The sequence below is a fragment of the Hakea prostrata genome, unplaced genomic scaffold, assembly GCF_041222555.1.
Source record: "Hakea prostrata isolate BN-2017 unplaced genomic scaffold, UWA_Hpros_2 contig_7, whole genome shotgun sequence".
Lineage (NCBI taxonomy): Eukaryota > Viridiplantae > Streptophyta > Magnoliopsida > Proteales > Proteaceae > Hakea > Hakea prostrata.
Window position 1 is genome coordinate 115362 of NW_028291126.1, and position 23380 is coordinate 138741.

Sequence of the window (23380 nt, forward strand, 5' to 3'; positions counted from 1 at the left end):
AAAGCTTCCAAGTATGGAACACCATCATCAACTTCCATGGGTTCTGGGTCAAACACCATGTCTTCCACTTAGATGGCCCATAATTGACTTCTTCCTTTACTTCGGGTCTTTGAACCTACAAACAACAGGGTTTCTGGGTCAAGGTTAGGGCTGGGTTTCTCAAGTAGTTAGGGAAAGCGCCAAAGGGCACCATAGGAAAGGATCCCATACCACCTCCACTGGTGTCCAAAGACAGAAATGCCAAAAGGGCATTCCCCATTCCACAGCTACAACCTAGGCATTCACATCATATCATGATTTCATACTGTTGGGAAATGCCATGTCAGCATTGCCACATCAGCCTCCATTAGTTTTGATGATAACAAACACAATTTACTAATGTCTACATTAAGCTATGTTTATCCAACTCATTACTAAAGTGGATCGATTCCATCTTATTGGACCAAACTCACCGGATGCTCAAGCCCAAGTCAAGTCAAGCAATCTTGGAGAAAGAACCAAAGTCAAGATGAGTATCAAGTTCAATGCACAAGAAGGTGAGAAGATTAAGTCAAGAATCAAGACTTAGAAGAATTTAGGACTTAGGACACTTTCGCATACACGAATATGTAATCACACCAATTATATGCATTTCATGTCACTAGACTGACCTAGGACATAGTAGGAAGGTGTATGTGGCTTAGGTTTGACCAAAAAGACCAAAAACCCAAGCCAAGTCCAACTCCCAAACCTAATTGTGCAATCTGTACTTCAGACGGAATTCCGTCTGGTCAAGAAAGCTAGACGGACGTCCGTTTGGTTCTAACTAAGCCTCCAATAGCTAAGTTTTTAATGGATATTTCCCGGACAGAAGACCGTTTGGTCAGACGGACGTTCGTCTGGACTGAAAACTGAACTAAAATTATGTTCGTTTTCTATCCGTTGGGGATTGGGCTAAGGCACTCAAATGCCATCTATATAAGCCCAATTCACCCCACTTGAGAGGGTTGAACCACATACTTGATCAACTACTCCCCAAAGTAATTTCAAGCTCTCAAATCACAAGAAATCTATTGGGTTTTGCCTCTCATCCTCTCTCCAACCTTGAAGAACATACCAAGGTGTTATGTAAGCTTCTGGAAGTCAAGCTTGAGGTGATTGAAGGCTTTGGTGGTGCATGCATTTCATATCTTGAGCATACAACTCTTATTGGATCACATTCACACAAGAGGTAAAGTATCACACCTCTTGTTAGGTAACATCCTTCTCTTGTAATTGTTTCAATTCTAAGTCTAAGTAGATTAGAATTGGTTTTGGGTGCTCTTGCCTGTGAATAAAGATTGAAGAGGGTGCTTTAAAGGGTACTCTTGCCTCGTAATAAAGATTGTGAGGACCCAATTACCACCGGAGAACCCAAGATACCGAGATGATTGAGGGAGAGTGATTTGAGACCTACCCAAAGGAATATGATGCTATGACTTAAAGCATGTGTACCAATAGAGACCAGCATACATAGAGTTAGAATCATACATGCATGTCTATTTCATATCATCTTGCATCCTTTTTGTTTTGCTATCATACTTTATTGTGTTATTGTGGAATAAACAGCATTGCTGAGTTCTTTTGAACTCATTCCTTTTTACAACATCTTTGTTAGACTTATCTGCAGGTACAGATAACTATGAGGGCCAATATTATGAAGCCCAAGCGGATGACTCATATAGTACCCAAGTTACTGGCTATGGTGACTACGACGGTGAAGACTACCAGTACGAAGCTGGAGCTTATCAAGATTAGTTCGACCTTTGTACTTGTGTGTCGGCGATGGGACATCAACTCTTTTTCTTATAGACATACTGTTTATAGATTTGAGAAAACATTTGTTTAGATTAATTTACTTCTTTCTTTCCATTTTGGAAATCGGTTGTAATCTTCTTTTTACTTTCGATCTACTTTTCCGTTGTTACTATAGAGTGATTTTCCGCTACACTTTACATTTGATTATTCTATTGCTATTATTTTTCCATACCTGATTATATTGTATATTCTCTTAAATCTTACTTTGATCATTCACTTAATGTAGTTTAATGTTTATTTAGTCTTGTTCTTGATTATATTATTGTAAATGTGGGAAGTTGATTTCCTCGATATTGATCTTTGGGGGCTGTGGATCACACACTCGGGTATGTCAGATAGGGTACTGGCTGGGTGGATGTGACAACAAAGGCCCTTAAACCATAATATTGAGTTCATCTTTTTTGTACGCGATAGCTGCCTTTTAATGAATCTTGTTCTACCCCCCAAAAAAATCATCTTTTTCTCAAATCTAGTTCAATAATTGGTTATGCATCTATTTTTAGACAACTACAGCCAAAAAGAGCTTTTGAGCCTATCAAACAGAAAATGACAGAGGCCTTGAGACAAAGTAGAACACTACCTATGACTTTCAGCTCCACATTATTGTGCAAATAGAGAAACAATGAGATAAGATCTCATTGGTGAGGAATTCATTTATTTCATTGACATCTGATAACTTGTAATGAACACTCCCTTCTGAAACTAACCTGAAAGCAACTTTTGATACTACAGGTCAAGACGAGCAGCAGCATCAATCATCTTGCTATTAGGTAACAGAGTGAGCAGCTTTGTCCCTTGCATTTGCTTCTACATGTAAAAAGTGGAGGAATGTGCGACTCACGGTGCATAAAACTGAAGAATGTAGTTTCAGTTTGCGCCTTAAGATCCAAAGACAAGGGGAATTGCAAGTAATAAAGGAATATGAGAAAATACTCCTAAAAGTCTGACCAGACTGTCAAGAGTTTATTGCATGAGTCACCCAACGATCTGAAGCAAATTGGCAATTGGAGCATTTCAACCCCACCCCTCTCGTTCATCTGTATTGCTTGAACATTTGTAGCAAGAAAAAAATTGTGACTAACGAGGTGGACATACATATAGCTTTTGTTCAATTAATATATTTCTCCTTTGTTCTGTGTTTATTGTGTAAGAAACAAATAGATACACAGCTAAGAAGTGAAGTTTTTCTGGGGGACATCTCACTAATTTCAGTGTTCAGCAATCTATTCCATTCCTAGAATTTCACTGAAGTCACAGTACAAGACCTCTTGGTGTATGACAGGATCAGGTGGCTTATTGTATTGCCATGCCAAGTATGCATTAACCTCACAAAAACTGACATTTCTAGGGTAGGGATTATACAAAACCTTACAGACTTAACAAGAAAATTTTAAGAGTACTGGCAGCAAGTCAAAAGGTTAACAAGATCTAGTTGGGAGTGGGTGCCTCCATTTCCCTCTGTGATTAGTCCAGACTTCTTGTATGGGTGAAGTTGCCCTTCTTAGACATTGCTTGATACCCACAAGCACAGCCTCCAATCCTGACCCCTGGGCATAGCAGCTTTACTTTATCTCCAAAAGAGAAATTTGACCTTAGTGTTCAACTCTCGCGAGGAGATACCTGTAAAGACCAGTAATGGATCAATCTGGGTTGGAAAATTGGCTGTGATACTGATTCAATATTGGTATATATTGTTGGAGTGAAATTGGAAACCCACAGCTAATAGCCTAATGTTTTCAAAACAGCAATAGGATTAGATTTAAAATTTCCAAAGATCACCAAATTGTGAGCATCACAAATATGGTAACATGACCCAAAACACCCAATTTGACAAGGGCTTCTCCCACTTACAGTAATTTTACCTCCTTATCAAAAACTGTTGAGTCAGCAATGGTGCTTTGGGAGGTCCTTGGTTGCAAATCTTTCACCTATGACAGGAAAGCTTGGGAATGTCGCCACCAATATTGTCATGCAGTTTCTTCTTTTATCCCTGGCCTTTTCAACTACTAAGACTCCATGACATTAATGCTGAGCAGAAAATCCATCTTGAGCATCTCTACAGGGCTGGATCATTAACTTAGAGGCATAACATTGTAAGGAGCTTTAGGTACAATGTTTAACTGTTTCTTTAGGTGCATTCTACTGTTGGACCTTCTAGGATTTTCCCACAAAACAACGATGACCCAGCTTATAGTATGTGAAAGAATTGACACCTTTTGGATCTTCAACCATGGTTTTTTGGTGAAACCTTGGCCTCAACTGCAATGCAGTGCACATAGTCATCTCGGCACCCAACATAAATTCGACCACCCATCATCACAGGTGAAGAGAAAATGTCCCCTTGGAGGTTCATACGTGCAAAATCTTGTACCACTGAGTCCATCAACTCTTCTGCTGGCTGATTCCCATATGTTGCAGCATTTGAGTTGATCCGAAGCAAATATATGCTTCCTGAACTGCCACAAATGCAAGCCAACCTGTCAGCCAAATGAGACTGACCAGATAATTGCATATTCTCATCAACATATGCAGATGAAGTAATTGGTTCTCCAACATCATATTGCCAAAGCAGATGCCCCCCTTCCAACTCAAAAGAATACACCATTCCATTTCTTGAGCATATAAGCATTTGAGAAGGAATGGCATAAGATATGCAGGCTCCAGAAAATAATGGACCACCTGTTAATACCCTCCAGGTGATGGAACCACTTGGGTCTAGTGCAATTACATGTCCATCAACCAAACAACAAATGACATTTCCACTGGAATGACTGACGGAAAGAGAACCAAAAACAGGCACCCCCAACTCAGACTGCCATACAATGCTGAAAGGTAATGCCTTTATTGATATGGCAGTCACACGTCCAGTAGTAGAGGCCACGTAAAGCATCTCATGTACCAAATCAATAGAAGGTGACCCATACACACTCCCACCACATGCAGTCTTATAGACGCAACAATGATTTTTGTAATCCAAAGCATATAGATTATGATCATGAGATCCACACCAGATCAAATTTCTACATTTGTCCACAACAGGCTGTGATTTAACCTCACCTCCAGTTTGGAAAGCCCATGAAATGTTCCCAGTCATGAAATCAAGAAAATAGATTTTCCCTTTATAACACCCAACAACAATTTGAGAAAAATCACTCGTAATTGCTGCTGAACATTCAATCCGACCTTCTAATTTTACTTGCCACAGGACAAAACCACTTAAGGCATTGACACAAAGAAATGTTTGTGAATGAGATCCAATAAATAAGTATGTCTGTCCTTCAGTGACCACAAGCAATGGTGATGCATCTACACATGATTCCATATGAACTTTCCACAATTCCCGCATGCTGCCTCTTCTATTTCTGGGAATTTCAACCGACCAGCATGGGCATCCATCATGTATCTCATATTTCCCTTTGCATAAGACTTTGTTGCTACGGCTGAATGAATATGCTCTAGATAACCAATAAGTGGAAGACAATTGTAGGATATCTTGAGGCAGTAAGCTTCCTGAATTTGTGTACAAACTTGAATCTATTTTCAGATACTTTGAACCATCAGGCAAACTATCACTCTTTTCAGAAAGGATTGTCACTGGCCTCGTGATTAACTCAGGTTTGTATTTGTATTGGTTAGTTTCGACAGAATCAGATAAATGCAGCATCTTTCCCTTGTCCATTTTTGGCTTTACAACCCAATCAGCATAAGTTTTGAACTTATCCTTATGAGATCTTTCCTTTTCCAGGACATTTTGGAGTTTAGATGCAGTTGGAAATATGTATATCAATCTCATATCAATTCCTAATTTATAAGCAACTTCTGCCGCTGTAATCGAATTCCCACCCATCACAAAGAAATCATCATCGTCTGCAACCTTTTCAACCATCAAAACGTTGCAAAAAGCCTGTCCAAGAGGGAGCAAATCAAGTCTTACAAGTAAGCATGGTATAGACATGAATTTGGAGCTTAAAGAAACATGAACATTAAAAATTGAGTCATCAAAAAACTAAAATGGGAAGGTGGAAAAGTGGAATAGGATTTGTGTAGCTGATATGAAAATCGTTGGTCATTTCAGTATATGGATTCACCCCTTAAAAAAAAGGAATAAAATTTTTAATTTGGTCATTCGCTTAGCTTGTTGAGCGACTTGAGATTAATCTAGAGTGACGTACATGACTCAAAATAAACCCAACAAGTCAGCAAGGGGTTTGTGTACCAAAATTTCTACTAAGCATAATTCACATCAGTGACAAATGGTGTACAACTCAATTCACTAAGCCCAATTTCAAATACTAAGGAATATGTAGCAACATGAATCTGCTTCCACCTATTCACTTTTTGTGCACTCATCTCTGCAGAACTCATAACTGGTCATATCTTTTTTGCCCACTCACCAGAGGTACTTTGTTCCTCGCCTCTGTCCAACAATCACCATTTTGCACCATATCCTCCCTCACTACTGCATTCATTGGTCGTTAATGCAAACACAGCTGAATATACTCATCTTAGATACACATTCACCAATAATTTTTTTTTTCTTTCTTTTGACCAAATCTCAACTTCCTAGAGCATTGTTTTCCTTTAAGCCTTTTCATAAATTTCATTCTCTTGTTTCATGGAATGAATGTTTAAATGGCACTCCTCAGCAGTTGAGAGAAGAGAACATTCTCTCCAGATCCCTCTTTATTTTGGCAGAAAAGACAAACACATAAACTAGCTGTAGCTCAAATATGGTGCTTGAGACAAGTGGGAAGGATGTGATGTATTATGATTTATGTCTCTTAAATCTCTCTTATTTTGATAGAAAAGGCAAACATGCAAACTAACTCTAGCTCAAATATGGTGTTTGAGATGAGTCAGAAGGATTTGATGCATTATGATTTATGAATTATTTAATCCATATATCACTTGAACTGTGATTTCAGCCTCATAGAATCCAACACAGTTAAAAATGGAGACCAACTCAAACTAAGGAGGTATTTCCACATCTGGGAGGAGAATAAAAAGAGACACATGAATATGAAGCATAAGAAGTGTTGAGGGGGAGGACAAGACCTTTTTGATGGCCTGCAAAGGATATGAGTCACATTCAGGGACACCAATATCATTCTGAGCCTGCCTTGAGAACAATGACAACTCTTCCAGCACTGCATAATTGATTTTCCCATTGTACAATAGCGGCAATGAGTCAATGCATAAATAGTGGCTAGGAATCATTACAGTTGGTAGCTTTTTGGTCAACCAACTTCTGATGGAAATTCCCAATCCTTCCTGTTCTCCAACCTTCTTTTCCAATACCATACAGGCTACAAGATGTGCAGGCTTTCCAGCATCTTTCTGAAATATCACAGCAGTGTCAATGACATTAGGATGCCCCCTCAGAGTATTTTCTATCTCATCTAAAGAAACACGCTGTCCATTGACTTTTATGATACGGTCTTTCCTCCCCAGGAAAACCAAGTCCCCACTTCGAAGCTGTTTAGCAAAATCACCAGTCCTAAAGTATAATTGATTTCCAGAGTCCTTGAAGGCAGAATAACTACAAACAGTTTCTTCAGGCAACTTTCCATAGTCCAAAGATGTGATAGTAGGATTACCAAAGTAACCAACAGAAATGCAGTGACCACCAACATATATTTCTCCTTCAATGGATGCATCTGGTTTTCCAACAAGCACTATGTCACAGTTAGATATTGGTCTCCCAATTGGCACAGTGCTCAGCTCTTCAGTTTCCAAGACCATTGATAAACTTCTGCAATCAAAATATGTACAGTCACCAGACACCTGAAATTTGAATAATTTATTCTATTAATACTGCCTGCAACCAAAATGCAAAATAAGGATATACAGTACCAAAACAAGGAGAAACTAAGGATATAGATCATCACAACACAAAACATATAATTGTCAATGTCCCTAAAGACAACAAAGTTAGTACCAAGTTCACCAATGAGAATACGGTATACAAGAAAAAAACCATAAACTGTAGCATGTAGTAGAGAAATTGTTAATATATAACAGAGATTAAAAACATATGAATAAGCATGGTGAAATTCCCTACTTCATGCACAACACCCCCTCTAACACCTCCCCCCCCCCCCCATACACACACACACACAAAAAAAAACACCCACACACATGCACATGCACACACAAAAAAGAACCCCATTATTCTAGTTGAAAAGGAGATCTATAGCAAGGTTGAGACTGTAAAAAAATTAAACAGATGATGAATGACAAATTTTCAGCAAGAAGACTGCACAAACAACAATGACAAATTAATGCAAGCACAATTTTACGCTTCTTTTTCTATTTTTCATCTTTTCTTTCCTTCATCTTCCTCAGCCTACAATCCACTTGCCCCATGCTCTGCAACCACATCTTCAAGGATGCATTAGAGTATGGTTTATATCACATCATCCACTTCCTAGTCAGGCTGGCTCATTACCCAAACTTTTCTATTCTGCTCACATCTTCGTTTCTGTTCTCTTTGTCCTCATCAACTATACTAGCGATATTCTTGCCCAAAATTATGGAAAAAGTGAAAGAGGGCAGATATCTTTACCAGATTGTTAGTGGGAAAGACAACCATACTAATATAGTAGATCCTATTTTCTCCTCTTTTATATGGTGAATAATGAATCCAGTGTTGGATGGAGCACTAGACTTCACGAAGTAGGCAAAACTAAACTGTATCTGGATAATTTGAGCTGATATTAGCAGCGGGTTTGGACCTGTTTTAGTTAACATGAGATGACAAAAAAACAGAATAAACATTTTCAGGATGGTGCATTCAAAATGGGCAAGGAATTATGGCACTTTGAATTACATGAAAAGTAAGTATCCAGTGCAAAATGAAGCACCAAAGTTTCAAATTCCTATACCTTGCTAGACATCGAATTTCTTGGGTTGGCACCACTGTACCAAACTTCTTTCCAGAGAACAAACGACTGAGCTTCTAATAGGAACTCCCCTCTTCCAATCCTTGCTTTTGTCAATCTGCATCGGTGGTGATATTATGATATGTGAATTAGTCCTACCTTTTCTATCATCTAGCAACACAAATCTGCATAACCATTGGCAGCTGCTCCCATCACAACACCACAACAGACCAACCCTAAGTTGTTACCATTGCCTGACACGATCGCCCCTGTAAGATGCTGTTGCAACCCCTCTTGCAGCATCAACACCAATACCTCTTGAACTCCATACAAAAACCGTAGAAACACTACAGAAAGCATACATCAGAGAATGATTCAAATCATTTCAGTCAGGAAAATAAAGCCAACTTTGTATAACAGAATCTATCGTGGTTGACTCTTTGTCGACCAAGGGAACATTTACTTTAGATAAAAAATAATAAACCCAACCCTAGAATCCAACCAAATAACCCAGTTTTAGACCTATAAGGTGGTTTCTAAAGGGTAAGATTATCATTTCCTTGTCAGAACTAATGGTTTTAGTCCTATGGTACTAGAAGTAACTATTGAAATTTAAGGGGTAATAAATGTAATAATTGTTAAATTGTATTGGGTCGGGTCATAACCCGTACCTAGGTAGAGAGGGTAAGGCGGTGGAATTAAGCCTATAAATTGTGGATCGTTGTAAACCCTAAGACTAATGAAAACCAAAACAGCCTCCTTTCTCCCGTGGACGTAGGCCTCTGGCCGAACCATGTTATTTCCTTTTGTTCCTTCTAGATCTGATATCTTCTTCCTTGATTTTATATTTGATTCAACAATTAACAATAATTTGCATCTCCAAGGGAATATGCATAATTTGCTCTTATTATAATGAAAAGATCTTAATTTGGGTTTCTTTGAATTTATTGCTGTAATGAGCCCAGAAGGGGGGGGGGGGGGGAAGGAGGAGTCTAGGATTTTTTTTTGGAAGGGAAAACAAGAGAGCCAAAAAATCTCCATCCAATTTGGTCCATATTCTTGGGGATATATTACCATTTTTTTCTTTTTTTATTAGGTCTTGTATTCCCAGCCTATATATACATAATAGATTTTAGGCTTTCTCATTCACTTGATAGCCTCTTTGGGTGTTTCATTTTCTGCAATCTTCTTCCTCCATTATTTTCTGGTTTTTCTACTTCTACTTACATGGTATCAAGAGCATAGGTCATTTAAAATATCTTACAAGTTTCCGCTGTGCCTCTTTATCATCTATATCTTCTATTTTCAATTGATGAGTTGATTAGAAGAATTCTGAAGACGCCTCATCATTCCTGTTAAAGGGCACAGCACCCTTTTGCTGCTATTTTGGGAGGATGGTTTGATGACTATTTAATGGAATGAATGATAAAGGCTGTCAGTCTTCAGCCAGCTAGTGTCCCACCTTCAAAGTGTTTCAAATACACCTTTTCAGACGTTGTAGTAATTCAGTTTAGAGTCAGTTTTTTTGGAGATCTTCTATGTGTCGATATTTTGGGGACATTAGCTGTGTGCAGTGTTGTCTCTCTTTGGTGGTGCAAGTTTTAGTTTTTTTCTTTGATGGTGCAAGTTTTAGTTTTCCCTTTTTCTTCTTCGTTCTCTTCCCTTTTTTTTTTGGTGGAGGGGGGGGGGGGGGGGGTTTGTCTTAAATTAGAAAATCAATGTTACTGCTGCCGATACTGTTTGGTTCTTCTTGCTCCACAAAATTACAATTTGATCACTTCCCATATTGTCTCGGTTCCTTTTGCTGCTGTTTCGTGACTCCTTTCTGAAATGGTGAAGTACAATTTTGAAACTTATTGATTGATTCAGTTTTGATTCAATGGAAAAATCCTCCAAAGATACTAGGAAACATAGTGGTCAAGGCATTGCCTAGGCATCGAGGCCTTTCTATGGTTCTATGCGTGAAACTTATTGATTGATTGAGTTCTGATTCAATGGAAAAATCCTCCAAAGATACTAAGAAACATGGTGGTCAAGGAATTGCCTAGGCATCCAGGCCCTTCTATGGTTCTACACGTCCAGGTGTCTCCTTATTGCCTAGGCAACACCTTGTCGCCTTGTTTGGTGTCACCTTGGTTTTCTTCGCCCCCTCGGGTGCCTTGTTGCCTTGACAACTATGCTAGGGAACCTGTGAGGTGTGCTTACTTTGGTCATCTCTGTTACACACAGGAAAGTAGTTGAAAGCTCCATGTATCACACTCCACCCTAAATGGGCTAGGTTCCTGCATGTGACCCAATGTACATGACACTGGACACTCCCTTGGAATTGGAACATCAATGTGGCACCATAACCATGCAGTAATCACAGCCAAGGCAAATGAAGAATATTATATTTGAATACCATATAACTAAGGAAGGCTTATATCAATATAAACATCCATACCATCGAATCTCTAAATTAATAAATTACATGTCAAAGAAGTATAAATATAGAAGTTTAAGTGAATCAGTCTCATCGAAAATTGAAATCTATTTTCCCAAGTGCGGTCCATACGAACAATTATAACACGCACATAATGCATTGGGCTCGGTTTCCACAGGCTCAATGGTCTCCTCTCTATCATCACCTCCTTACTTATGTGCCTCCTGCTCCATAGAGGCCCCTACACCTGTCCCATCATCTAAAAAGAAAATTCCACGGGGTTATTATACAATTGATTATGAGGACAGTAACTAACCCTATCCAGGTTTGGGTCATTATACAATTACCAGCTATTCCCATTCCAACCTAGACCAATTAGGAAACTTTCCTGTTTCCGCTACCAAACTTTTATTTTAATTGATTCTGGTGCTTCAATCATCTGAATAGTAAATTAAAGGTCTTCCTATTCTTCCTGCTCTGGTCAAGAAATGGTAAGTTGCTGTCGACAAGGCTATGTCCTCAATTTCTGGTAAATGTACTGTTCCTTGTTCTCCCAACTTTCTCTATCCTTCATATTACATGTTCCCAGTTGTGTACAGATTTATTATCCATTTACAGCCTGACCACTGAGTTGAATTTGTTCTGTTCACTTCCTTTTATTGCTTGTTTCGGGATCGATAACAGGTGCAGCGATTGGGTATGGTTGGGTCTGTGATGGTCTTCATTACTTGGAATCTCCTACAACGGATTCTTCCTTGTCCTCTGTTTGCACCCTTTTTCTGATAGTGCATTAACTCCTTCAATATTTGCATTTCATTGCATAGGGCATCCCTCATTTTCTATGTTGTGATCTATGCTATAACAGTTAAGACTTAGTTAAACAATGTGGTTTGGAAGATGATTCTGTGAATTTGTCAAAAACATTCCCAATTCTTTTCCTATTACTATAACAGTGTTATTTGTTTTCTATTATTCACTATGATATTTAGACTTTAGAGTACTAAGACTGTTGACCATAATGAGTGTCAGTAGTTTATTACTTCTACTCATATTTGAACACATCCAATGCATTTTCTTGCTTTTAGCCATTTCATAATAGATCATGCTGATGACCATTTGACCAGTTCCAAAAACAGTACTTCAACTAGCTTAGTATTGGTCACACACCAAGGGTGCACTTGTGTTTTTTTTTTTTTTTAAAACCCAAAAGAAAAAAAAAAAAAAAAAAAAAAAAAAAATTATATATGACACAAAGGGGGGGTTAGTTGTTTTGACAAAAGGTATGCATTGTAACATACTAAACAATGTTAGAAGAGGGCAAAAAAAGCCCACTTGGACACATTGGTGCCTACACAAGGACTTTGTAGCTTATGTGCCTTGGCTTGGCACCATGACAACCATGGAAGAAAATTTGACCCGAATTGTCGAAATTTCGGTCGAAATGTCTACAAAATCACAGATCGAAACAAAATACAGTAGTAGGAACATGATATGTATCATATTGTGTCGTATCGACCGAAATATTACACTGACCCAATTATAAAAATGACCCTTTTCGACCAATATATTGACCTATAGTCATTTTGACCGAAACGACACTGACCCAGTTATAAAAATGACTCTTTTCGACCAATATATTGACCTATCGTCATTTCGACCCATTTCGAGCGATATCGCCTCTAAGATTTCGACCATATTTTTAACTTTTTTTTTGTTTCTCTTGCTTTCATCCCTCTTTTCACCTAATTTGAGACAATCTCAAATCTTGCAAAGTGAGTAACTAACTTCCTCTTTTTTTTCTTTTCTTTTTTTAATTAATTAATTAATTTTTTTTTTTTTTGTGCCTTAAATCTTCTTGGATTGCTTCCAAATTTAAGTATGTTTACTTTAGAGTGTTGATCTATGAATTTGTAGTGTCAAAATTAATTTTTTATTCTTCTTGCTATTTTTTCATTTTTTTGTTATTAAAAATTATTTTGTAAATTATGTATATTGCTAAAAATGTATATGTATATGTATAGTAGATGTATGAGCTTCAAATTAATGTATGTGAGAGTTGAGACACCATATTGCTGTAAGCCTGTGATGGTGTTGATTAAATAATAAATAATCTTAAAAAATATTTAAATATTAAAAAAATTAATTATTTTATGTTTTAAATTTAAAAATAGGAGAGTATTAGTGGAAGCATGTATGCAATTTTTTGAGCATGTTGTGGAGCTTTTTAAGAAAGTGTGTATTTTATATATTTTTAAATTATTTTATATTTAAAAATATAAGGTTATTATTAGAACTTTAGAAGCATGTATGTAATTTTTGGAGAATATTGTGGAGCTTTTCAAGATAAGGAATGACAACCACTAGCTTTTCAAGATAGTGAAGCCTTATGGTTATGGAACTTATGGTGTCCCTCCCACTTTCACCTATTGGAGTTAGCCACTGGAACCTTATTGTAAGTATGGACCTTATGCTAACAACCAGGGTGCTTCTTCATTTGTTGAGCAAATCTTCCACTCTATACCATAGTCACCACCAACCTTTCCATATGCAGTTGAGCCAGTTCCTTATCTGAAGATTCAAAACTTCCCACCATTAGGAAATCTTAGGCATGTGGATGAGACCATGTACAAAGCTGCAGTTGCCGACTACATACACAACTATATGGGGCAAACCTTATGGGACTTGTATTATAATTTGTATGGGGTGCAGACGGAAGAGGGAGACATGGAATAGAGTAGACTTGTAATTGGTAACATTCTCACTTCTTCTCATATGTAGTATACACTTGGATGTTACATTTTCAATGGTTTTTTTGGTATACTAGTAGTTCTATAGTGTTTATTATGCTTGAAATAGGTAGTATGCAAGAATCCAAATAATTTTGAGTCCATATGAGGCCCAAAATTGAAGTCCCAATTTTCAAGAAAAAAGTGTCCATTTTCGACCGAAACATCGGAATTCGACCTTTTGCAATGAAATTCCTGTTTCGGCCGAATTTTCTTCCTTGATGACAACTATGGACAAAATCAACATATAATAAACAAAGCATAGGATATAATATAAGCTTTTCATCAGAAGAAAAATAAAGGAATTAACATAAAGACATGTATACTTATCTATATCAACAAGGCATGTTAGTTGCCTTGAACCCAAGAAAGAGTGATGTGAACCTGATTCTAAGAGGATTTCCCTAGAATTTAGGATTCACCCAGAATCTTTTGGCAAATAATGATAAAATATTATTGGAAGGTTGTGGAGCTCTAAAGATAAGTGAGGAATTACTAATTTTTTATGGGCTGGGTTTGGGAGGATTAAGAATATACTCAATCGTGATGGGATAATTTTGAGATATCCAAAATCAGTATGAAATGTAACAGAATAATGGGGAATGGAAAATATGATTCCTAGGATTGGTAGAAAAGAAGTTAATTAATTTTGGAATCAATATAGGTTGAATCTTGGAAAGGGGGAAACAACGGGAATAATCTTGAACTCTCTTTCTCGTCTTTCTTCTTTCTTTTTCTTTTCTTTTCTTTTCTTTTCTTCCTTTTTTTCTTTTCTGTTTTTCTTTCTTTCTGTTATTCAGATTCTGCTGCAAGTCAGAGAAAGGGTGGGAGGGCTGCTATAGAGGGAGGGGAGGAAATGGGTCAACCGTAGGGTTGGGGTTGGGGGGAAGGGCTGGGAGGTATTGCAGGGGGTAGGGGAGGCAAATAGGGGAGTCGTAGGGGTTGAGATTGCTGCTGCTGTGTTGTGGCAGCAAGGGGGAGGATCTTAAAATGGTGCACAGAATAGGGGAGGGTCAGGGGAGAGCTTGTGGGGGTCTGGGGGGAGGGGGGGAGGGTGCTGCTGTAACTACAGGGGAAGGATAGAAAGAGGGCTGCGATGGTGGCAAAGGGGATTCCTAGGGCTTGCAATGGAAGGGGAGTGAAGGGGAAAGGCTGTGATGGACGTAGGATGCAGGGGAAGGGGCTGGGTGTGTGTCTACTTAGTTGAGAGCTGTTGGAATTTGAAAATGGTTGCTGATTGTTGATGAAGGATGCATACTTGAGAGTTAAAGAGCTGCAAATCCACTGTAGCCCTCCCAAAAAGAACTGTGAGCCATTTCTCACAAACACTTTAATTTTATTCTATCAAACTTGTTGAGATTTGTGCAGACTTGGTGTGCAACGTTGTGGCTGCTGCCTTGGTGCACAAATTACATTAGTTTCTATCTTTGGTGTAGGAGTCTTGGTGCACAAGTTTGAAGAGTTGGAGTTTTTGTTACTTTATTTTCAGTTTCTTTCTATTTTCAAAACTTTCTAATTTGGACAGATTCTATGTTAGTCAAGTCTGTCCTTTAAGTGTAATTTTATTTCCTTTTTAAAAAGGCAAGGTTTGTTGCTGCTCGAGGATGTAATTTCAGATCTAAAGACTATAAATAAACAAGACCTGCGATTCTGTGAAGATTCTGTAAAACTGTTCCAGAATCGCAGGGTGTCTTTTCCTTGCTGGTTCGAGTGTCTATTCTTCTTCTTCTTCAGTTTTGAATATGATCTGGTTCTAAGAGGCTAATTTACAACATGGTATCAGAGCGCGTTTAATCAGCATAGGAAATGCTCCTCCTCTCTTAATTTTGATCAGTTTTCTCTGTTTTTTCTTTGTACCTTGTGTGGCGCCACCCCTTGCTGCATTAATGATAACTAGATCCTTCTTCACAATTCATAACCGATCTATGTACCTGCTATTATCAATACTGCAGAATCCAGAGACCAGTGAATATATTTATTTACACAAGATGACATGTTGAACCTTGATACGGCCCTGTGCCAGCCTGAACAACATCTATTGTGCTATCGATTGACTCTACTTTGGTTTTTTGGACTGCATTTATTGCCTAGACATTTTTTTTATGTGATTTCTTCAACTGCTAGCGCTCTTCAATTGGCAACCTCGATGCAACACCCTAATTGGTGTTATTGCCACCATTAGACTGCTTTTGTATGGTTTCCTACTGGTGCTATTTTTTTTCACCCAATGTTTGCTACTAACCTATCTATCAGAATCGAATCAGTCTGTTATCCTTCTGGTAGATAGGATATGATCCTGATATTGCCATTGTTTTGCTGCCTTGGAATTCTACTGTGATACTACCACTGGTTATATTTCTGCTACCCCTTAGTCAGTAAGGTTTTATGTTTTGAAAAATACTACTGACGTCGCATTGGATTCTGCTACAAGATATAATACTGCTTCCCTATTTGCTGGAGCTGATTGTGAAAAATAAGTGCTACTTCTGTGAAGATTACTTCTTGTCATATATCATCAGAAAAATAGGACCTCGCTTACTGGTACTACACTATTGTTACTGCTGGTTCAGTGATTTTCTCTCATTAAAATTTGTTGATGTTCTGGATCTCAGGACATACTATTGGTTATCGGCTCTTCCTCTAGTGCATTTGCTACCTTGATATTGAATTTTCTTTTATGATGACTAGAAGTTCTTGCACCTAGATTCATCAAGTAACATGGTATCAGAGCAGTGGCTACAGATCTTGCTTTGAAAATATAAACATTGTCAGTTTGAGAGTCGTTTCAAAGTTTACTTGTTTGTGGTGAAACCCTAGTTCATATAAGAAGAAGAGCTACGGTTTTGATGAAGATTGGTGAATTACATGATGAATTGCAACTGATATTGATTCATCTCGTTGCTGCTATTGCTATCACTTTGCTTCTATAGTCTAAAAATGAATCTGCTATTGATTTGCGATGGGATTCTTCTTCTAATATATGCTCTTCCTTTGGAATTCTTTTCTCTTGTTGCTGGTTGCTGCCACTTAAAGAAACTACTGCTAGAAAGCTCTGCTCTACCCTTCGCAAGTGTCACTTAAATCAAATTAGGATGAGTGCTCGTGGAATGATTTTTTTTTCTTTTTCTATAGTACTGTTAGTGGCTACTTTGTTTCACAGTAATTTGGTAACCAGCAAGCCCTTATCTTTTATTGTCATCTTATCTGCTCCTTGAAATCTTGTCCCATTACTGAGGTACCCATTTTTGTTCCTATCACCAAGCTGGTTTGATATAAACCAGACTCTATCTCGCTGGCTTTCGCTTCTTTATGCCTCTGGGTTGGAATATACTGCTAATACAGCTAAGTATACCCCTGTCCTATCCATATTCCACCTTCTATATCCCTACTTTCATGATTTGGCTGCCCGTTACATCCTTCAAATTCAATTTATTTGATTTTTAATGTGTGGAAATACCTCCCTTCAATAATTACCATATCTCTTATACTATATTTGATTTATTGGACACCCTTTCTATGTTTACTCAGGATTTGTCGAAGAATATTATTAGTTAAGATCTTTGTCCTCTTAAGCTTACCTAACTATTTGGTCTTTAATAACATATACTACCTTTACCTACCCACATGGTCCGTAGTAATCTATACTACCTTACCTACTTGGTCTGCAATATCCTATATTGCCTTTTACCTACCTTTACCTAACTACTTGATCCATAGTAACCCATACTACCTTACCTACTTGGTCTCCAGTAACCTATACCAAGGAACGTAATTTTGCCTCATATCGCCGGTTCGCTACCCAGCGAACCGAGCGATATGGAGATATCTCGCCGAAATATCGGTGAGATATGACATACCATATATATTATATGTTTCATTCAGGGGGCCCATAACATGATTTAAATTCAGTCAGTTTTGAGTGTCGTTCAAGAGAAGAAATCAAGGAACGGGTGTGTGTTAAATGACTCAAATTGTCAATGCCATTACCCTTCCTCACACAGGTGTCCTTTTTCTTTATTTCATTTTCACTTCCCCAGTCCCCACCCAAATCCCAATTACTTCTTCTACAAACTTCTACTGTGTTCATATACAGGGTTTCGAGTCATTTAACATCTCTTCCCACCTTCCCCATTAATGTCATATGAAGTTTTGTTCATCCTCAGCACTCGTCTCTGTTGACGCTTCTCTCTGATTTCGCTCTTCTTAGATTTCGTTTTTACTTTTATTCTTTCATTCAAATCTCGCTCTCCTTAGCATCTGTATTCATCATTTTACAGAAAAGATACAATTTTTATATTCGAATTCTTATCGTGGAATCGGAAGGGTCTGAAAACTCTCGATGCAGGGTTTCGACCCAACTGGATCCAAAGCTAAGATCTCATGAGAGCAGATGAGGAATCGGATCTGACTTCGATTGGCTCCGGCGTGTCTTCTATTTTCAAAGGCGAAGACAACCCTAGCACCACCAGCTCTACTGAAATTCCTAGTAGCAGTGGCAGCAGTAGTTCCGGCGAGATTCCGGCACCATGGTTGAAATCGTGGAGTATATAGGAGATTCCGGCTTCCGTGGTTCCTACATCTCAGTCGAGTGATGTGGGGATTCACTTCCATTACTGGTCAACAGCCGGAGATGGAGGACGCCGTCGCCATAAATTTGCTATTCTCGGCGAGATTTGGCCCGTTCGACGAGAAATATGGAAGTTTCGCCGGAAAATCTTGGTTTCGCCCGGAAAATCGACGATTTTCCGGCGAAATATTATAATATCGGTTTCGCCGTCCTTTTTATTTCTCCCTCGGCGAAACCAGCGAATTTCGGCGATATTTCGCTGAAATTCGCCGAATAAACGTTCCATGACCTATACTACCTTTTACCTACCTACTTAGTCCACAGTATCCAATAATGCCGTTTTACCCACCCATACTTTTGCCCAATACTTTGCCTTCTTGCAAGAGGTTATGTGCAGCCATTGGAGCTACAAATTTTATCTATTAGTGTGGAGATTCCTCCCTACAACTGGCATTATTTGGATAGTGCCTTTGATGCTACTATATTTATGGATTTTGTTCATCTTTAATATCGCCGATTGTTGTCATTATTGGATGGTTCGTTCGACATGAAGAATTAAAGATTTTTTTTGTTTTAAGTTGAAGTTAATGATATCCTAGGTGAAGTTCTCTTAGTGTTTATTGGAGTCTACTATTTCTGCTTGTGTTCAAGATGATGGGGCTTAAATATGTGTTCCTATTATTCTCCAGCTGGAGCCTTTGATTTGTATGCTACAGCTTGAGGTGGAGTGTTGAGATTTGTGGAGACTTGGTGCACCACGTTCATGGCTGCTGCCTTGGTGCACAAGCCTTGGACAGCAACCTTGGTGCAAAAATTACGTTGGTTTCTACTTTTGATGGTGGAGTCTTGGTGCACAAGTTTGAAGAGTACAGAGTTTTTGTTACTTTCTATTTTCAGAACTTTCTAATTCTGTTCTTTCCATTTTGGACAGAGTTTCTATGTTAGTTAAGTCTGTCCTTTCTAGTTAAGTCTGTCCTTTCTAATTTTATTTCCTTTTTAAAGGGCAAGAAACCTGCTCAAGGATGTAATTTCAGATCTAAAGACTACAAATAAACTAGACCTACAATTCTGTGAAACTGTTCCAGAATTGCAGGGTGTCTTTTCCTTGCTGGTTCAAGTGTCTACTCTTCATCTTCTTCTTCCTTTGTTTCTTTTTCAGTTTTGTATCTGATTTGGTTCTAAGATGCTGATTTCTAACAAAACTTAGCTTAGAAAGAAAGAGTAGGCTTTAATTTACAGCCCACTAAAAAGAACCCAACACTAAGTGGGGTTCCTTTATAGATCAGGATCCCACCACCACAGTCACAACCATTGAACTGAAAATTAGAAGATCTAAGGGTGCCTAATGGACACATGCTGAAATAACAGTATAAATAACTTAAAATTCTAATAAGCACATGCTAAATTCTACTTGATTAAAAATTTATTTGACATGTGCTAGAGTTTAAAGAACTAAGGACTCAACTACTAACGCAACAAATAAGACAAATCAAGACTTCTTAACCAAACTGGACTCTAGAATTAAATTGGAATTAAATTTCAGCAACTAAATCAGGGTGCAAATGCTCAGAATACCCCTCCTAGAGGATTTGGCCAGCCTAGGGAGGCTTCTTAGGAGCATCTTGTGGGTCACACTTGGGGTTTTGGCCAAGGGGCAATTTCCTGTTCACATCAAAGAGCTTGGAAGTCTAGGAAGCAAGATTTCTTTTTATCTTTTTAATCATGTAAAGCAGATGGCATGACCTTTACAACAACCAAAAGTTGAAAGTGGACAAATTAAGGTGATCACTGGAGATAAAACCTTATATGAGGTAAACCCTGCTGAAATTGCTGGCTACTAACCTCTGTGCTACCATACAAGTTCAGGATAGAAGTCTCTGGCAATAGCTTGTGAAGCATATTATACAAAGATAAAGGTAGAATTTCTCCACTAAGAACTAACAGTTTCAAGGACCTTTGAATACGCATACATGAGGGGCTCTCAATAGCAGGAAGAAGCAATCTTATAAGTGATGGAACAATAGTAAGTCTTGAAACACAATACACCTGCAAAACGAAAGGACAAACATTCTCGTCAGATAATAGGAACTTAATGAAAATTTTCAACGTCATCTTTGGTACCAAATGCAGTAACAGGAAAGGGAAAGCTCACGTTTTGGAAGCATAGTTGTCAAGCTATTACCTAAAGACCACCTAAGCACCTTGCTTGTGTTGCCTCAACATATGAAAACCGCCCAATGCCTTAGGTAGCCTAAATGCCATGACAACTATGTCTGGATATAATCAATATCTTGAGTAAGGAGGAGCTCATTGTATTTGGAGTGCCTTAGCTAACTAATTCATGTCTTTGTTTGCTACAAAAGCATCAATTCTTGAATGATAGTCCATTTAAATAGATGAACGGCGTTGAGAGTAATGTAACAAATCTTCATATAACCCGTAACTGAATAGAAAAGAGAAGACAAGAAGAAGACCAGTATAAGAGGTGGGAGAGAGATACGTTAAAAGTGTATCCTCCTCTCCACTACAATTCATTAAATATATGGTAAACTTCAGTTTAGAAAACAGCCTTGTCTGGCCACAGAGTTTACAGCAGTCAGATCAGTATTTCAACTTGCAAGTATAACTGTATAACTCACACAAAGAAGCATAAATTCCCCTCTCCAGATACTTGCATCAAACAAATGGTTTTGTTAATTCAGTTATTCGAGTCTTCAAAAGAACAGGAACATTCAATAGAATCATTCACCAATATTTTCCATCTTCTGCTTTCCATTGTATGAAATTGGACCGCTCAAGTTGATTAGTAGGTATGGAAATCAATGTGGTGCAAGTAGTGACTAAGTGGCCAACTTGAATAGTACTGTTTCATTAAGTTTATTGCCTTTCCATAATAATATCCTAGGTGATCTATCCTTCATCATGAGAGCCCCGATGCCCCAAAACTTTAAGAAGCTTTTTTTTCCCTAATGTTCAGTTCTGACAGCAGAACATGTAAGACCAGCAATTACTTGAGCAGAGTTCAGAGGTTTCTAATCATTCCTTGGTGCATTGTTCCCTCAATTTGAGATGTAGGACCTAAAGATATTAACCTTACACCATTCTACTTTCTTCATGCATTCTTCTTTTATTTTCCATCTCTCTTTTTTCATTCCCCATTTTTTATTCCTCATTTCATTCAACTTGTTGAAGTATACGCACTTTGGGCTATTTTACTATTCACGGTACTGTTCACGTGAACAGTATTGTGCTATTGATGCTAATCTACTTTCTATTTCTAATATAGGAGTCTTGGTACATAAGTTTTGGGAGTTTTTAGAAAGCATAGTTTCTATTTTGATTGTAGTTTCTATTTTCAGAACTTTCTATTTTAGGAGCTAAGAAGTTACTAAAGCTGTAAAATTTTTTTCCCTTTTTTTTCCCTTTTTTTCCCCTTTGTATTAGATTCATTAGAAGCTATAAATAAAAGGACTCTGTGATTCTAGACTCTTTAGCTAGAATCACAGGCCTCTTCTATTGGTTCTTCATCTCTCTTCTGTTTTTTCTCTGTTCAAGTTCAACTGCTGTTTTGATTATTTAAAGCTTGTTTTCTAACATGGCATCAGAGATTTTTTTAATCAAAACGGTGTTGTTCTCAATATATATATATATATATATTATTCCTCTTTCTTTCTTTCTGTTTTCCTTGGTGTGCAAACACCTAATGCTGTATATTATGGACTGTGATCAAATATTCATGTGAACTGATCTTCTCTACCTATTACCTTACTCTTATATGATCCAGAACTTGGATGAAATACTGTTTTCTACCCACCCTAGCTCTTTTTTGCTGCACTTTGCAAACCTTTTTTTTCTCCTATTCGGTCCTAAGGTTGTAGAATATTTTGTGCTCATTCTACTTCAAGTTTTGGAAAACTGATTTGAGTGATATCTACCTCAGCTTAATGTCTTAACTTACACGTGACTCAACCATGAGTACGGCTGAATCTAAAGGATCTTAAGGAGATCATGTAAACATTCAAATTACATCTATCAAGCTCAAAGGTAGTTCTACTAACTTGTTGTGGTCAAGCGGTTCGGGTGTACATACTTACAAAAGGTAAGCTTAAGTTCATTGAGGATGAACCTCCTGCTGAGACTGACAAATCCTATTTTAGTTGGATCCAAGATGATGCAATCATCAAAATTTGGATGTGGAATAGTATAGAACCTGATATTGCAGCAAATGTTATGTTCCATAAGATTGCAAAGGGAATATGGGATGACTTGCAAGAGACCTATTCCCAAGCTAAAAATATGACTCGGATTTTTAGTATTTATGAAAAGCTATTTCAATTTTAGCAAGCTGACAAGTCTCTGCAAGATTATTACAACTCATTTAAAGGCATGATGGAGGAGTTGAATGTCTTTCAACCCTCACCACAGATATAGAGAAGCTTAATGCCCAACGGAATGAATTTTTTGTGTCCAAGTTTCTTACAGGGTTGAACCCTAAACTGAAATTTGCCAAAGGACATCTTCTTGCTGGTGAGCATGTCCCTAACCTTAGAGAAGCATATTCTAGACTTCAACGTATTGCCTTGCCTGAAAGGAGTTCTCCAGAAAAAAGTTCTAAAGGAGAAAATTCAGCCTTCACTACCTCTCGTGGAAGGGGATGCGGTCGTGGTTCAGGGGGAGTTAGCAGGTCTTCTGGAGGTCGTGGTGTTCAACTGTCTAATAAGACATCTCGACTTTGTACTCATTGCGGTAAAACAGGGCACTTAGTGGAAACTTGTTGGGCCAAACATGGAAAGCTAGAGTGGGCCAAGCACCTTGCCAATCATAACGGTGGTATTGATACTGTAGCAAATAACGATAGTGGTTCTGGATCTTCTTTAGGGACTTGTCT

General features: G+C 38.0%; 1 protein-coding gene across 3 annotated transcripts in view; it reads right to left on the reverse strand.

The window, feature by feature from the left end:
- Window positions 1-2630: 2630 nt before the first annotated feature.
- LOC148999431 (AMP-dependent synthetase and ligase family protein) overlaps window positions 2631-23380 on the reverse strand; it is an 84530-nt gene continuing 63780 nt past the window's right edge. For 2 of the 3 annotated variants that reach the window (XM_089141146.1, XM_089141144.1), the window contains exons 4-7: window positions 20335-20538; window positions 6892-7620; window positions 3699-5740; window positions 2631-3456 (exon numbers count right to left, since the gene is read on the reverse strand). In XM_089141146.1, the coding sequence (XP_088997272.1) occupies window positions 4061-5740; window positions 6892-7620; window positions 20335-20538 (2613 nt within the window). In that variant the 3' untranslated portion in view covers window positions 2631-3456; window positions 3699-4060. Of the gene's footprint in view, window positions 3457-3687; window positions 5741-6891; window positions 7621-20334; window positions 20539-23380 lie in introns of all 3 variants that reach the window. The other variant, XM_089141145.1, reaches the window with a different exon arrangement.